Source organism: Rutilus rutilus (genome assembly GCF_951802725.1).
Source record: "Rutilus rutilus genome assembly, chromosome: 13".
NCBI lineage: Eukaryota > Metazoa > Chordata > Actinopteri > Cypriniformes > Leuciscidae > Rutilus > Rutilus rutilus.
In genome coordinates, this window is record NC_140218.1 from 31,850,190 (window position 1) to 31,869,076 (window position 18,887).

Consider the following 18,887-nt stretch of genomic DNA (forward strand, 5'->3'; position numbering starts at 1 on the left):
TGTGTGCCCTGTGGCAAAGGGGTGGGGGGGGGGGGAACAGATGCTACCGCTGCCGCCACCAGAGCACTGGCACACACTGACACGCTTCCTGCTCAAGAAAAAATATCAATACACACACACACACACACACACACACACACACACACACACACACACACACACACACACATACATGAATGCACCCAAAAATGCATATTTAGTCATCATTTACTCACCCTCAAGTTAAACCTATATATATATATATATACTATCCCTTTAAGATTAATATATGCTGTATGCATTGTTCAATAGTTCAGGTTAACTAATGTAGTTAACTAATGCTAACAAAGTGCAGTATTTTTTTTATTTATATAATTGTATGTTTTTACAAGCATTAATTTTTTTGCATTGTTACCTTATTTTAATGAACAATTTAATGTACATTTAATTTAACGTAAATTACATTGTTCAGTCATTTTTACGGTATATAAAAAAAAGTAAAAATAGTGAATTTTATTTAAATCATAATAAAGTCAGTAAAACAAAAATTTGCATAATTAGTTAAAATAATATAGAATAATGTTTTTACATTACAGTACTAACATCTTTTTTGAGCTTATGCGATTAAATCTATTGTTGTTATTGTTAACTAAAATTATTTTAAAAAATTATAAATATATATATATATATATATATATATATATATATATATATATATATATATATATATATATATATATATTTTTTTTTTTTTTTTTTTTTTTTATAAAAAAAAAAAACTTAGAAATGTTGCCTTGGCAATTAACTGAAATAAAATAAGTTTTTGTTGAGATATTAAAATGACAAAGTAAAACTGAAATAATAACAAATATTTAAAATCAAAACTAATAAACTTTACACAGTTACATTACATTACTAAAACTTAAACTAAAACTGAAAACTAAAAACAAATCTATTTATTTTTCATTAATAAATACTACAATATGATATAAAATAATACTAAAATAAAACATTGCAATGCAAATAATATTATAGGAAATTAAGCCCTTTTTTACCATTAAGAAAAATATCATCTCTTTCTTTTAGAGTGAAATAAGACCTGGATGTGTTCTTGACAGGTTTCTTTACAATCAGGCACAGTCGCCAAAATCAACCATAGACTGACAGAACTGAAGCGCTCTCTGTGTTTCTGTCACACACACACACACACACACACACACACACACACACACACACACACACACAGATGTGTCATCTCTCTGGAGGGAGCGCTTTCCACATTACCATCTCTCTGGGAAGAGAGCAGAGCATTTCACATTTCTCAAAGAGTCCGAGGGACGTTTGGTACCCACACATAAAAGCTTTTAGAGTGAGAGAGAAAGAGAAAAAGTTCCCGCTGCACAACTGATGTGATTTTAAACAATTAATGTCACGAAGAGATCACGGGTTGTGAGCGCCATGCTGGAACACACTGGCAAACTCAGCCAACATGACGGATGAGGGAAATCTCTAGTCTCAGACAGGACTAGATTCCTACCAGTGAGTTCAGGCCAAAAAACACGAACGAGACTTCATTCAAAACCAGTGAGCATTATAAAGCATCATAGACACAAAGCCTGTTAACAAAAGGTAGACAGGAAAATTAAAATGGCTGAATTGTGCATTTATCCTTTGCAGATTATTACATTTGTATTGCAACTCTCTCAAGGGCTGTTTACACGACACCGTCTTCAACCGAACACAGACAACTTTACAAGTTTTGGCCGTTCATTTACACGACAACAGCGTTTTGGGGGCCTAACCCACCCTAACTTTTGAAAACGGGTTTCAAAGTGCAAGTTTTTGAAAGCGATACCTTTATCATCTCCGTGTAAACTACATCATGCGCATGTGTATTACGTGTTCTGTCTATAGACCTTATGCGCCAGAGAAACGAGGGCGCCGAATCTTTAGAATATTGTCTTTTAACTTCCGTTTTTGCAGTCGCTCTGTATATTTCCAGAGCCCGTCTACGGAGAGCCTGCCCACTCCCTATTAAGCCCTATTGTACCGAATTTTGGTTGTAGTTCCACCAGAGTTCCACTGGGGGCGATCGCCCATGAGTGCGGAATGAATGGGAGTCTATGGGGCTAGACGGCTAAATGTGTCTCTTTCACCCGACTGCCGTTGAGAAATCTCAGATTTGATAGTAGGTTTTGCAAGTTCAACATGGGTTATAGGTCAAAAGTTGAATGAACGAGTACTTATGTCCTTTCGATTTCTTACAGGTTGAGTTGTTGTTGCCCATAACACGCTAGCATTCTGCTAATGAACGCTGATTGGTCAGTGAAGGACTGATTACGACCAGAGATACCGCTTGATGGCATCGTGGCATCCGAAGCGGGACCAGAAACAAACAAAACAAAAACTCTTCTAGCACGTGTGTTTACCTGTGTCAGCTGTGTTGTCGATGCCTCGAGAGAAAAGAAAGTGCAGAGCGCGAAAGCACCAGAGTGACTGAAGGATTGCCGTAAAGCAGTATCTCTGGTCGTACGATGTGTATGACGTCATTGACACTTTTTAAAGCAAATAAGTGACTCTAAAAAATCTAACACCCAGCGATGTGTCATTTCTTTGCATCTCCTTTCGAATACAACATTCAAATTACTAGACAAAAAATTATATCCTGAGAAAAGTGGATTTTGAGGGGTATAGCGCCATAGACCTCCATTCATTCTGCACTCGTCCTGTGAGCGCCCTCATATGGAATCAGAGTGGAACTGCAACCATTTCAGAAGCCGGAAGTGTACTGAGAGTGAAACTTCTCGCCTTATTAGACGTTCTCTGATATTTCTATGGCGCTGCTGCCCAGGAGTAATTAGCTTTTGAAGTGGATTTACTTAATGTAAAGTTAACGAAAGTTATCATGAGGGCTGTAATGTTTAAAGCAGATGTCTTAACAAATGTCAGTCGACCGGGAAGATTTTAAAACGAGCCGTTCATTAATAAACACGCAAAATCGCTGTGAAAATACAAACCGGAAGTCAAAAGACAATGAGCGCAGCGCTGAAAAGGGGCGGGGCTACATAAGGTCTATATGTTCAGTCGCTTTTCTGTACACAGTGACATCGCCACCTACGGTGGCCTGGCATGAATAATACAGCACTAGTCGTTTTCACGGATCTGTGTGAACTGGGATAGCTTTGACAACATTGTTGTCTGTACCAAGCGGCAACCTCCCTGTCTCTCTCTTGAAACCAACACGGAAGTGAATTAAACGGCAATTCATCGACTGGCCGCCTGAGGCTGAGTGCAGAAGTGAGTCAAATCTGCATCTCCCCCATGTTGAAATGCCCAACTTTACAGCAGAAAAAAAAAAAAGCATGTTTACAGCCTGGAGCAAAAAGTGGCTTTGGTCTATACAGCTAATTTTGCCCTTCATGACAATTTTTTTTTATAACTCATCCGTTTAAATTATATTAAGCCTTAAATTTCTGCATAATTAAGGGTGTCCACTTTTGAGTGACAGGTGGATTCCCGCTGCTGTGGTCATTAGTCATCATTAGCCGTTTGTCTGCTGTCTGTTAGCCGTCACGTTACCTCAGCTCAGTGTCTGACTGTAAAAATAAATAAATTCGGGAGTGACGCGCTGCCAAGATGGCGACGGTCGGCCACGCCCACTTTAGGCTTCAGAAACCTACGGGTGACGTAACGGACACTACGTCCATATTTTTTTACAGTCTATGGTCTGTACACGAAAAATGCGATACTGAAAAGCTTTTCAGTCCATCACTGTCTTTTAAACGTACCCTCAGTGACAGATAGAAATCGTTTACTCCAGTTTAAACTGAGTGTTTCACCCAATATTTTGGTTTTCTGAGTATTTTTATGCTTATTATAGTAACACACCATTTATCGTAGAAACATACTATAGTAACCCTAACTCTACTTACACTAGCGCTGAAAAGTCTAGGGTCAGTAAGAATTGATTTAATTTTTTGGGAGAAATTAATACTTGTATTCAGCAAGGATGCATTATAATGACACATTTTTACAATGTTACAAAAGATTTCCATTGCAAATAAATGCGGTTCTTTTAAAATGTATATTCATCAAAGACTGCTAAAAAAAATCTATCACGGTTTCCAAAAAATATGAGCACAACTGTTTACAACATTGATAATAATCAGAAATGTTTCTTGATCATAATATCTGACTGATTTCTGAAGGATCATGTGACACTGAAGACTGAAGAGTAATGATGCTGAAAATTCAGCTTTGATCACAGGAATTAATTACACATATACAGATACAGACCCTTTCCAAAAAATTTGAATAGCATGGAAAAGTTAATTTATTTCCATAATTCCATTCAAACCGTTAAACTTCCATAGATTATAGATTCAGGGCCCACAACTTAAACGATTTCAAGTATTTAGTTGTTTATTTGTACATAATTTGGGCTTCTAGCTCATAAAACCCACGAAAACAGGATTTAAAAAAATTTGAATATTACATGAAATCCCACAGTAATTACACAGTGATACCATGGTCATTGAACCAGGTTTTGGTTCTTTTGGCAGTGTGGGCAGGTGCAAATCCTGCTGGAAAATGAAGTCAGCATCTCCATAAAGCTTGTCTGCTGAAGGAAGCATGAAGTGCTCTGAACATGTCCTGGTAGACGGCTGCGTTGAGTGGACAGCACAGTGGACCAACACCAGCCGATGACCAACACAGACTGTGGAAACTTCACACTTGGACTTCAAGCATCTTGGATTGTGTGCCTCTCCATTCTTCCTCCAGACTCTGGGACCTTGGTTTCCAAATGAGATGCAAAATTTCTCATGATGCTCTCATCAGAAAAGAGGACTTTGGTCCACTGTGCTTTATTAAATCCAGAGTCAACGCAGCCGTCTACCAGGACATTTCCAGAGCACTTCATGCTTCCTTCATTTTCCAGCAGGATTTGCACCTGCCCACACTGCCAAAAGAACCAAAACCTGGTTCAATGACCATGGTATCACTGTGTAATTACTGTGCGATTTCATGTAATATTCTAATTTTTTTAAATCCTGTTTTCGTGGGTTTTATGAGCTGGAAGCCCAAATTATGTACAAATAAACAACTAAATACTTGAAATCGTTTAAGTTGTGGGCCCTGAATCTATAATCTATGTAAGTTTAACGTTTTGAATGGAATTATGGAAATTTTACAATATTACAGTTTTTTTAATCAAATAAATGCACCTGTAGAAGGCAGTGGCATATTTACACAGTAGACGTGAGGCAACTCGGCAGGTTTTGAAACAACCCTATAATGTTCATTGGGAATTATGATGACAAGGCAATAATTTGTGTAGCTTTTCCTGCTAACTAGGTCAATCTGAGAGCGGGAGGTTCCCCACAGACACGATCAAGGGAAGCGGGGATGAATGCACTCTCGAAACACGGCTCTCCTGAAATAAACTCAGTAGGCAGGTGAATCTCAGCTGTGTGAACACACACACACTGTGTGTTTGATCTTCTGTCATTATTGTGTGTTCATTCAGAAGGGGAAATCTTTTTTTAGATTAACTGTTCAAACCGCGAGTTGTGTGTGCTAGCATATCCACAATGGTAGTAACTGGTGGTAAAAGTGCCATTCAGCTCTCTCAGAAACAGATGAATGCGAATATGTCAACGTTTTTTGTTGTACGTATCGCAGCAGTGTGGAAATGAACTCTCCAGGGAGTGACGCAAAAAGTTAACGTTTGAAAATGATGTTGCAGCTACACTAAACCCTAACCCTGAATCTACCTGATAGGGTTAACAAAAGCAAACGTGAGATACAAACGCATGTTCTGCCATGGCATTTCAGCTCTCTTCTGCAAGCCTTTGAGCTCTGCCGGTCGTGACTCGAGTTTCTCTGGACTCGTAACCGAGCGCTGTGTGTCTCGAGTGTAATGCTGTACCAGATGAGCGATCGAGCAAGTTTACCACGACTGGAAATAGCAACACATATGGAGCTGGTTATGCAACGCAAACATCAAAACACATTAGTTTACAAATCATGCACTCTGGTAAAAGTGTTTTTATAACACTATAAATAGTTTTGTGCAAGGAATTGATAATCTGCCGCCGTAATCATAATTTGTGTGAAAATTAATACAAATGAAGGTAAAGGCACTTATTTCCACTGAGCCTAGATTGCTTATTCGTACATTTCCAATTTATTTATTTATTTTTTATGCATTTTTGTTATTTGTATTGTAGGGAAGCACGATATATCGGCCACCATATCGGTACCGGCCGATACATGTTCATATTTAATGTTACTGTTATCGGCCCGATATGAAAATTTGCCCGATATATTAAAGCTGATAAATAACGTATTACTTCAGCTGAGACGCTTCAGATGTGCCCTGTTCAACATGATGGTTTTGAACTGCTTGAAATATGAGTGGAATAACTTTGAAAAGGAAAATACAGTAAAGTGCAGCGCAAGTCCGTCATATAGACTACATAACATTATAATGAGAACATTATAAGTGTGTGCTTGGGACACGGCTTTCAATGGAGAAGTTTTAGTTTGTGTAATCAGGTATTCAAATTCCATAACATTTTGGATTTAGATTTATCAGGCAATATATCGGTTATCGGCTTTTAAATATAAAGAATTATCGGCTATCGGCCAAAATCAATCAGTCAACGTCTGTCTAACTATAGCTTTATTTTATGTCAGTTTTAGTCATTTTAGTTCAACTTAGGTTTTTTATGTTTAAGGTTTTCCATCAGCTTTATTTCTATTAGACTAAAACAACATTTTATATTACCCATTACGGTTTTTTTAATAGTTTTAGTTAATAACACTGGAACTCATCTACTTTCATGTTTTTTTTTCTTCAGACTAAAAATGTAAAAAAATAATAATAATTTACGGCAGATCTATTTTATTATCATCATTACTACTACTATTATTTTGCACCTGCAGAACATCAAACCCCATGCTGAATGAAAGGCTTCTCTTCTATTCATCATTCTGTATTTTGTCTTCCTTTCATTTCTCTCTTGATGCACTACAGGGTCGGCCCTCAGCTATCCAGCCATGACACCGTTTCCATGACTACACCCCACCTCTCTCTGCCACACACACACTTTCTGACACTGATTCAAGCCGACGGCTACACAGAAAAGCTTCTCGACTCTGCGTGTGCGTGTGTGTGTGTGTGTGTGTGGCACAGCAAGTATTCTAGAAATACCATTTAACAATCACAAAACACACACTTCCTGTCAGCTCATGAATTATTCATGTCCGCTTCAGTCTGTTCAGTTGTAACCTGCCTGACACACACACACACACACACACACACACACACACACGGCCGCTTGTACGAGATCTAAAGCTGGAGTGAAACCCCTCTGTGCTATCGAACGAAAGCGAGATGAGGATTCTCCGAGCTTCAGCAGAACATCACACAGCGGCTGCAAAAGATTCAACGTGCAACATTTCTCAAAGTTCAAATGTTTTCTCCTATCCCATTTTAAACTGCAAAGGCATTACATTCACTTATTATTCGGCACTGGGACGAAAAAATGCTGCAGAACAGGGAAAAAAAATGCTTGTGTATAAAGGAATTATAAAAAGGTTGATGAAAAATAAGAGTGCAAGATAAATAAAACACAAATCAAACTTCTTCATTGAATCTTTGCATGTACGGCTCATGACACCTTGAATACATGTGAGAGAACACATATTAACCATTTAAAATAGAAATGGATTAATAAATAAATACTATGAATTTAATCAAGTCGCACCACATGATATTTTACTACCTGAAATAACCTTATTTTCTTAAAAAATATCAAATTATCTGATATTTTGCATGCACTCAATATTTTAATATCCAATATTCTAATATTTATCATGAATTCATTCATATCTGTATTTATTAATCCAAATCCACATTAATATCTGTATATAGTAAATTATTTTAGTTGCACCAGAAGATATTTTACAACCTGAGCTTATGTTGTCTTCTCTTAATTAAAAAAATTAATAATAATAATAATAATAATAATCTAATATTTTAAGAGACTAATTGTCTTTGACACACAGTTATGAGGGTTCGGAGGGGTTCGCTCTATGATATCCTTTCCTGCTTTGCATTTCCCCCCCAACATATTTCTGCAAATTATAAAATAAAAATATAAATTAAATATAGATTAAAATCTACTATATTCAAAATTTATATTAAATGCAATTAGAGTATTTTTGTCCCTCTAAAGTACATTTGTATGGTATTAGGTAAACTAAAATATACTTTAATGCCATTTCTATTGAAAACTGTATGTTATGCATTTAAATATTGCATCTATGAAATTTTTCTAAATATATTTTAAACTTAAAATACTACTAATAATATTTTTTATCTTCTCACACCGTGAGTTTTTCCCTTTTCTTGTCATACATTATTAGTCTAACGGTGTGGGAAACCTGTCTGGAATCCATCATTATTTTCGCAGTTTGCAGAAATTACACCTTTCATGATAAAATGCTCTCACACACAAACTGTACATAACTTACTTCAGACTACAGTGAGAATCTACAGCACAGTCGGTCACGTCTTTATACATTATACGCCTTCACACACACACACGGCATGTGCGTGCTTATATAACCCACATGATGACAAACATGAGAAAGAGTGAAGCGACACTGTCCCAACAGAAACCAGACAAACCCAGGCGTGGCGTATGGAGGTGAAGCGTGCAGGTCAGAGGTCATGGGTACACACCTTGGCATTAATATAGGGGTCAAATGGGCCACAGCGTTTGAACTCTGTGTGGTCTAGAGAGCTCTGGGAGAGGGGAGAGAACAGGAAGGAGACGTGTTCACATACACACACACACACACTGAACACAAGTGTTAATCAAATGCATGATCACATGATGAAACAGGCAAAAGAAACTACAGGCTGGCTTAGAGTCCGTCGAATGATAAACGTTAAATAAAATTACACGCCGAATGAATATTTATTTTGATACAAGGCAAAAAAATATATATAATAATCAAATTTGTGAGGAAAACTAACTATAATTAGACAAATCAGAAACATTTGACAATGAAAAGTCCTAGCATATGTCAAATTTGACCAATCAAACAATGGAGAATAAACCAGCCTTATAAAATGGCAAAAAAAAAAAATGAAATGAGACAGTTTTTTTTATTTATAATTTTTTAGTTAGTCCAAATTCATAATGAATCAATAATAATAATAATAAATCCTTTTTTTTTTGGCTGAGCTGTTTCATTTCATTTTGAGACATGTCATGCTATAACAAATCAATGAGAAAACAGCACAATAACAGAGTTGTTAAATGAAAACTGTGATAATTATGTTACTGAAAAACATGGAGTGCATCACTGCGGAATAATAAATGCATGAAAAGTCTCTCCACATTATGCAAAACGAGAGCATTTGAAGACAGGCCGTTGCTGCTTTCCTCTGGGGACATTTCATTCAAACAAAAAAAACCAACCCCGAGTACAGGTGCGCATGAATATTCAAGGTTCGTTTGTTAAAAGATGTCACGAGGTTGGAAATAAATAGGGAACAGCTGTAGAACGGGAAGACAAGCGAGAGCAAAGAAACATTTCAATATGTCATTGCTGGGTCAACAAACCTCAAACTAATTGAGCAATTCAGTTACAAAACCGCATTAATATGTGATTTTATACAGTACCAGTCAAAAGTTTGGAAACATTACTATTTTTAATGTTTTTGAAAGAAGTCTCTTATGCTCATCAAGCCTGCAGTTAAAAAAAAAAAAAAAAAAAAAACAGTAATATTATGAAATATTATTACAATTTAAAATAATGATTCTCTTTTTTAATATACTTTAAAATGTAATTTATTTTTGTGATGCAAAGCTGAATTTTCATCAGCAAGTACTCCAGTCTTTGGTGTCTTATGATCCTTCAGAAATCATTCTAATATGATGATTTGATACTCAGTTATTATCAATGATGGAAACAGTTGTGCTGTTTAATGTATTTTTTTGGAATACTTTTTTCAGGATTCATTGATGAGTAAAACGTTAACAGCATTTATTCATAAAAACAGCATTTATTCAAAATAAAAACATTTCTAACAATATAAATCATTACCATCACCTTTTATCAATTTAACACATTCTTGTTGAATTAAAGTACTAATTTCTTAAAAAATATATATATATTATTGTTCCCAAACTTTTGAACGGTAGTGTATATTGTTACAAAAGATTTCTATTCTAAATAAATACAGTTCTTTTTAACTTTTTATTCATCAAATAATCCTGAAAAAAGTATCTCAGGTTATAAAAAAATATTAAGCGGCACAACTGTTTCCAACATTGATCATAAATCAGCATATTAGAATGATTTCTGAAGGATCATAAGACACCAAAGACTGGAGTACTTGCTGATGAAAATTCAGCTTTGCATCACAAAAATAAATTACATTTTAAAGTATATTAAAAAAGAGAACCATTATTTTAAATTGTAATAATATTTCATAATATTACTGTTTTTTTACTGCAGGCTTGATGAGCATAAGAGACTTCTTTCAAAAACATTAAAAATAGTAATGTTTCCAAACTTTTGACTGGTACTGTATGTTTTTTTATATACATTGTTGTCACATGACCTGTACGTTTAATTCAGCATGACAAAAAAATTATGCATTTCATCCCAAATTTGCGGTAAAAATCATCACACTGGAAATGTCAGTGTTTATATCCCGATATTGGTGGTTATTCATTCCGCGCCTGAATTTGGTTAATCTGCAACTTAAGTGTCCTAGATTGATTCAGACAGACACACAGTATACAGTCATACCGTGTGTGTGTCATGTTCTACTTAAAAAAACATTTGAAATTCAGCCAAATGTGTTACGACTAAAAATAGCAGTTGTGAAAACAGCGTGTATTATGGGTGAGAAGCCACTGAACTCGTGTTTAGCTTTATCTTTACACACACACACTCTCTCTCTCAAAGTGTAAATGAGCAGTGTGAAGCTGTAAGAGGAAGCAAAAGTGTTCCTGATAAGCTGCAGCTTTTCCTGAGACGTGTCAAAAGAAACATAACCTCGAATCTAACCTCAAAATGACTAATACACACACACACACCCTCCCTTCACTAGTCAACAACCTCCCAAATCCCCGACTACTGATCTCAGATAGTGTGTCATTAGACAGGTGAATATTTACAGAGCAACTTAAAGACTACTGACAGGATTTATCCTGACTCGTCTCTCGGGCTGGAATCCTGGCGGAGAGGAAGCATTGCAGATTAAACATGTAAAATATGCAATATGATCATTTTGAAAAGTACAACCATAACCTACTGGTATTTCCAACTGGTTTTAACATGCATTATTTCTGGTCAGTGCTAAATATGGGTGGAAACCGGGTCAAAAAAAAAATGGGGTTTTGTGATTCGTCAACATTAGTGTGTGGTCAACAAACCTCAATTGCAAAAAGGGCTATTTTTAACATACTGTGAACTGACACATTCTGATATCACAAACTGTTGAGGATGGATAGTATGATTGGGATGCAGGGACTGTTTATATGGAGCAAGTTCCACTCACTGGAATGGCATTAGTTAACGCATAAGTAGACGTTTCTTTGACCTAAAAAGTAACCCAACTTAATAAAGACATTTTAAACAACTTTTCCAAACTCAAATAACACATTTTGAAGTATAGAATTCATTCAAGTTCTTAGCAAATGCACAATTTTCACATTTCTGTTTTTAAAGTGCCCCTATTATGCTTTTTCAAATATTACCTTTCATGCAGTGTGTAATGTAGCGGTTCGTGAATGTAAAAGGTCTGCAAAGTTTTAAAGATGAAAGTGTGCGACAAATAAAGTTATTTTAAAAGAAAAAAAATCGATTCATCAGCAATTCCAGTCTCACTTCTGTAAGCAGGGTACCCCCAGGATCCTCCAACTTAAATTCAAGGCTTTTTAAGACCTTTTTAATACCATTTCAAACGAAATTCAATGCCAACTTCGTACCAATTCCGACAGAAGTATGAGGGGAAAATGTCAAATCTGTATACATTTTAAACCCTAAAAAATAATTATGTACAAGTAGACTATTTCAATTAAATAAAACATTTTATTTAAATTATCAGTCATATTTAATACATACGCAGCAGCGTTGTAGCGTGCACATGTGTAGCCCAATGTTAATTTTGGCAGCCATTTTTGATTTAGTCTTACTCTTCATCTTCAGACGAAAATGCTTATTGGTCTTAGTCACATTTGAGTCATTCTGCCTTTCATAGTTTTAGTTGACGAAATGTGTTTGCATTTTTTGTCAACGTTTAGTCATTACTTTTAGTCAAACTGCAGTTACTTTAATTTTGGTAACTATTTTATATGTAGTCTTTAGACAGAAAATGTCATAATTATTCTCTCTAGGCCAATTCGATTAAGCTTATGAGAAATTAAAAGTAAGCTAACAGGCTGTATTGACATTGCACTCTTTAGCAGTAGCACTTGTGCAATTCTACATATCCCTTTTCCTTAGTTCTCCAATTTTTTAGAGTGCTGTACTCTTCCACGACTGCAGTCACATCTTTCCATTAAGGGACAATATTTGCCCCATTTAATCGATTTTTCCATTTCATTTTTCACCTTTATAATACTTTTAAAAATAAATAATGCTTTAAATAAAACAATGTTCAATAAATATTCAATGTTAAAAAACGTTTAATATTAATAAAAATATGATATTAAAATCGCCAGTAGGTGGCGGTAACTCATTGTCTTTGTCAAAGCCACAGATTTTGTTGCAAAATAGAGCAATAAGCCTGTTTAAAATTTAGTACATCACTTAATGTTACCCTTTTTTTTTACTTTTTTTGTTTTTTACTGTTGTATAAAATCAATGTCACATTTGAAATCGTGTGGATAGTTGGGAAACATTGCATTCTTGCTCGCATAATGATCAACATTAAAAACACTGCTGTATATCAGCCTGCATTTTGATCGCAGATTTAGTCGCACAAACAGCGCAAGCGGCTCGTGACAGATATTCTCAAATGAAGATCGCTGAACTCCAGCTTGTCTGTGTTTTCAGATCATCCGCGCTTCTTCAACAATGTAGAGAGAGCGCGCGTGGATGGTTGTGGCCAGATACTACTGAAAAGACCGGGTAGAAAACATGCTCTTTTAACAGAAAAGCTCTGATTAGTAACCATCGTAACGGGTGCGCGCGCTTTCGCGCGTTCTTCTATGACGTGAAGCGCGAGGTGCACTCAACGTTACGCGACTAATTTTTAATTAGTCTACATTAGTAACAGCTAATTTTGTTACGGTTTGAATTTAATCATAGAAAAGGCAAACACAAATTAAGACCTTTGTAACGAAATTCAAGACTTTGTATACCAAATTCAAGGCTTTTAAGGCCTTAATTTGAGATTATCAAATTTAAGACTTTTTCAATGCTTTTAAGACCCCGCGGGTACCCTGTGTAAGATATCCAAAGTGGGTTTGAAACAAATTTGCTTAATGCCAGTCTATGGTCTTCATTGTCTGCCTGCGAACGACATCTACTTTGACCCTAAAACACTGTAGTTGTAGCTGAGAAGCAACATGTCGTAGCAACATTGTGTTTTTGACATGTCGAGAACATGTTTCCTGTGCTGCAAATCCACTTCGATGCACTTCTGTTCTCAGTAAAACATCACAGTATAACCAAAATACAGTAAAACCAACGGCATCATTACTGTTCGTATCACTGGCTGGGTTTCCATCCAAACGTGAAGCGAATCTTTTCCAAGTTCGCAAAACAAACAATGAATTAGGTGAGTTTCCATCAGCTTGTTCGAGCGGACGCTGGTGGTATTGGTAACCTAGTAACAGTAAATAAAACACCATGAGTGGAAACCAGGGGGCCAATCCAATTCCATCATGAGGAAACAGCCTATCAGTAACGTGGGTTTACATCAGAATTTATTCGGCAAATGCGTTTCCATCTCCATCATTCGCATTAACTCTTTTTTGCACAAGTCAAAAACCACCTCAAGCGAGCGTAAAAACTTACGCCAATTACAACTTACGAAAGTAGACCAATCACAACAGACTGGAGCATCTGACCAATCAGAGGAGAGTAGACCAATCACAACAGATTGGGTCATCTGACCAATCAGAGGAGACTAGACCAATCACAACAGATTTGGTCATCTGACCAATCAGAGGAGACTAGACCAATCACAACAGATTTGGTCATCTGACCAATCAGAGGAAACTAGACCAATCACAACAGACTGGAGCATCTGACCAATCAGAGGAGACTAGACCAATCACAACACATTTGGTCATCTGACCAATCAGAGGAGACTAGACCAATCACAACAGACTGGAGCATCTGACCAATCAGAGGAGAGTAGACCAATCACAACAGATTGGGTCATCTGACCAATCAGAGGAGACTAGACCAATCACAACAGATTTGGTCATCTGACCAATTAGTGGAGACTAGACCAATCACAACAGACTGGAGCATCTGACCAATCAGAGGAGACTAGACCAATCACAACAGACTGGGTCATCAGACCAATCACAACAGACTGGGTCATCAGACCAATCAGAGGAGAGCAGACCAATCACAACAGACTGAGTCATCTGACCAATCAGAGGAGAGTAGACCAATCACAACAGACTGAGTCATCTGACCAATCAGAGTCAGCTCTTGGAAAGGAGGAGTTTAGAGAGACTGTATACTTTATCAAACTGTTTCATTCAGCTGTGACACTGTGAGAAAAGCGGCGATGCTGAAAAGTATACTATGAGAAAAGTAAAGTGTTTTTTGACCTGCATGTAAACCTACTGTAAGAGACTGCAAAACAAAATCAGGAACCTTTAAAATAGCATAATAGAGGCACTTTAAACCCTCCAGAAGGCCTGGCCCAATAGATTTCCAGTTTACCTGTAGACAGTAAGAGTATTTTATACATGTTTTCCATTCTGTTTTTACTGAGAGACGAGTCAAAACTACTTCCTGTGGTAATCGATAGCAAGCCACAAGCGCTGCTCATAGACCTCATGTGGTGAATAACCCAGAATACGGCTTTGAATGTGCCGCTCAGTGTCGCGCGGTCAGACCTGTTCATTGAGTTTGGGGTGAGATGGACCCTGGTGGACGAGGAGCTTGACGATCCGCTGGTCCCCCTTCCAGGCCGCCAGGTGCAGAGGGTAACAGCCCTTGTTGTCAGCGATGTTCGTCAGAGCCTCGTTCCGCAGAAGCACTTCCACCACCTCACTGACAGAGAGACACATGCACAATTGTGTGTGGTATTCAGAAATAAAAGTACATTTCGATAAATAAAACCAAAATTATCTTTGAGGTCAAAGGTCATCAGGTGACAGGACTCACCTGTGTCCATTTAAAGCAGCGTGATGTAGAGGTGTGTATCCAGTGCTGTCCACACAGTTCACATTCGGGCCCCTCCAGATACTGTAAAACAAAGAGTGGACAGACACAGTGAGTATTATAATAATAATAATAATAATAATAATAATAAAAAGGGTTAAAAGTAACACTGCCTATGGATACAACTAAGCAAATCAGCATATGATCTCTGAAAGATCATGTGACACTGAAGACTGGTATACTGTAAATGAAAAACAGTATTATTACTGTTATAACGGTATGCTTGGTTAAATGCAGAAGAGACTTCTTTAAAAAATATATATATATATATATTTTTGAAAATTATTCCTAAATTTAGGAAAAATTTCAATTTTAGGAAAAAGAAAAAAATATTTTGACCTGTAGTGCAAGTGACCATGGGGTTCGTGAAATAATGCTAAAATGACCCGTTCAACAGCAAGGTCCCCAGTTTTTCATGGCTTTCCCATGATGTGTTTCCAATAATTTGTGAATACAGAACTTCACAATACAATAGAGACATTCACAAATACTCCAGTCCTGGAAATCACACAATTTTAAATCCCATTATCGCAGGCAATCTCGCTGGTTTATTTGTGGTGCAGAAACGCCTGGATTGAGTCCTCTGATAACCTTGTGAGGGTTTGGACTTTGAGTGTGCTGGTCTAATGTATGATTCATCAGGCTAATGCCATGGGAATGAACATCTCAGAACATCTCTGCGTCATCCTTCCTGCTACTCCTCAAGCAATCTGCTCTGCAATCTGCTGGTCAACACATTAGCAAAATCCCTTTGATTTTTTACGCCTCTTGAATGAAACCGTGAGTCACACCTGAATCTAGTGCAATGACATCAGCCGGTGTGTGTGAGGTCACTGACCGAGAGCAGGCAAACAGGTTCTGCTGATAGTGGAGACTGGAACAACTTGCATGAGTTGAGAAAACACAGGAGCACCGGATGTGGGATGTACAGATTCGCATTCGGGTCCGCTTTGACCCGGAAGAGATCCTTAAAAATGTTGGTAACACTTTACATTTGTAGTTAACTACGTTAGTTAACATGACCTAACAATTAACAACAGTTGTTAGTGCTAGTTAATGTTCATTTTTATCATTTAATAATACATTCTTAAAATTAAAAGTTGTATTTGTTAACATTAGTTAATGCATTTTGAACTAACATGAAGAAACAAATGAATAGCTGGATTTGTATTAACTAACTGACATTAAATGATTAAAATTATTAAAAAAATTAAAAAATATATTGCTCAGTTAGTTCATGTTGGTTAATACATTAATGTTAACAAATGAGACCTTACTACCAAAATTTCTAATAATAATAATAATAATAATAATAAATAAATAAAACGTAGTATGGGAACCAAAATTCGAATCTCACACTACTTTTTTATTTTTATTATTGTCATTATTTGAGTTTAAGAGTTTAAGAAATATACTCTTTAAAACAAAAATGCAGAACTTCTCTATGAACTTATCACATTTTTTGTCAAATATATTTAGACATCTCACACTCACACTTTTGAGAATGAACTTTGATAAATATGAATATGCACACATATTTATGGCCGCCATGAGAAAAATCACAGCTTGAAAAGTTGATCATCTTTTTATCTTAAAGGTATAGCGGAGGATTTTCTTTTTCCGGGTGGATCATCAAGACTATTGGTCCTCCTAAGTGTCAATCATTCTGGTGATATGTTTACGTAAGGCCGTCGTACGTGCTCGTGCACACGATTCACACGATGGTGTGCGCTCAAAACACAGGTTGGGCTTCCCACTGATGCCTCAGTCGCGAAGTTTCTACTCGACAGGTAAAGTTTGGCATGCTGTTTGGAGAAATCCATTTAAAATCACTGCTAGTAAAAGTTAATGCAAGCTATGATTAGCTCGTGCATGCTCTCGTGCACACGTTTAATAGGCGTTCCCTCTCGGGAGCAGGTAGAGTGTTGCGCATGTGCATTTTTTCAGAAAGTGGAGAGGGCGGTTCTTTTCTAAAATTCGGGCAAATCCTCCACTATACCTTTAAAGTGAAAGTTTATGCAAGTAAAATCTATACATTTCATTTGAAAACATTCCAATAATAACTGATGCGGTTTTGTTTGGAAATGAATATACAGGTTTCATGAACCGTTTTCAGGCATTCATGAGTTTCATAAGAATTTAATTAAATCCATCCGAGTTAATCCTGGTAATTCTGAGATTATATGTTCTTGACATATCAAATAAAACATCTCATAAATATATATGTATTTAGTTTGTTTGTTTAGTTAATATTTTGTCAATAAAAAAAAACTGCTAAATGTAGTAATAACAATTAAAACGGTTTCATTTTTGTGCATATACTTAATTATGTATATAACAATAGACAAGAATTTCAGTGAATTTTCTGATTTTCAGATTTTGGTCCACCGTTCCAGCTCTTGAATCAGCGGTTTCTCACTACCAGAAATGGATGAGATAACCTGAAAAGGCTGGGCACTTGGAAAAGACAATTACATTGCCTCAGATTGCTATTTTTAAAAGAAATTAATGGGCCTCAGTCACATCCACACAAATCTAATTCTGGCATAAACTCTCCCAGTGTGCTTGTAAATCGACTAAACTACAAAACACACAACTCTTTGTCTGTTCTTCTGCACACTGGACCTCACTGAAAACACCCTTAGGCTGTGTACTCGACATATAAAGACATAATTGACTGAAGGGAATGGTTTTCTTGCTGTAGCTGTAAACATATTGTGGAGGGGAGGAGAGGAGAGGAGAGGAGAGGAGAGGAGAGGAGAGGAGAGGAGAGGAGAGGAGAGGAGAGGAGAGGAGAGGAGAGGAGAGGAGAGGAGAGGAGAGGAGAGGAGAGGAGAGGAGAGGAGAGGAGAGGAGAGGAGGAGTATCACGTGCTGTACAGCGCATGCACTCGCTCGCTGTCAAGACAAAGCACAAATGAAGACACAAAGCACACAGACAAAAGAGGAAGAGGAAAGGAGAAGCCGGTGGCAGAAAGGCTCTCAAACGCTCTCACTCCAATCTGACGTTCCCATCACTCCACTTCCAGCCAGGAAACGTCATACAGAGAGAGAAAACTGCACCAGCACAGAAACAAAGTGTTGCTGCTACACAGACTATGCAATGAACCAGCATTGTTTGACCTCAACACAGTGATAATCTCTTTGACTAAATTACTCATTTAGATTTTGATAAATATATATTTAATCATTTATAAAGTATTCAAAATTTGGTGACACTTTGACCTATTTTCATTATTTTGCAGTGCACATTATTGGACTGCAATGGACTGAAATTAATGCATTCCAGGATGTTGAAATATTGTCCAAATATATAGGAAATCATAAAAACTATGACCAAAAAAAAATATATGACAAAAAAAACAACACTATTAATTCTGGCATCGGTGCACTACACACACAATTATTTTTTATTTTTTTTATGCCCCAATTATGCTTTTTTTTTTATATTACCGTTCATGTAGT

At 36.7% G+C, this 18,887-nt stretch overlaps 1 protein-coding gene across 13 annotated transcripts in view; it reads right to left on the reverse strand.

Moving 5' to 3' along the window:
* The window catches only part of LOC311302107 (ankyrin repeat and SAM domain-containing protein 1A), a 132,084-nt gene that overhangs the window by 77,442 nt on the left and 35,755 nt on the right, over positions 1-18,887 (reverse strand). For 8 of the 13 annotated variants that reach the window (XM_084427725.1, XM_084427717.1, XM_084427724.1 and 5 more), the window contains exons 2-4: positions 15,367-15,447; positions 15,096-15,252; positions 8,732-8,794 (exon numbers count right to left, since the gene is read on the reverse strand). In XM_084427725.1, the coding sequence (XP_084283851.1) occupies positions 8,732-8,794; positions 15,096-15,252; positions 15,367-15,447 (301 nt within the window). The remainder of the gene's footprint in view (positions 1-8,731; positions 8,795-15,095; positions 15,253-15,366; positions 15,448-18,887) is intronic. The other 5 variants (XM_084427726.1, XM_084427718.1, XM_084427716.1 and 2 more) reach the window with 1 other exon arrangement.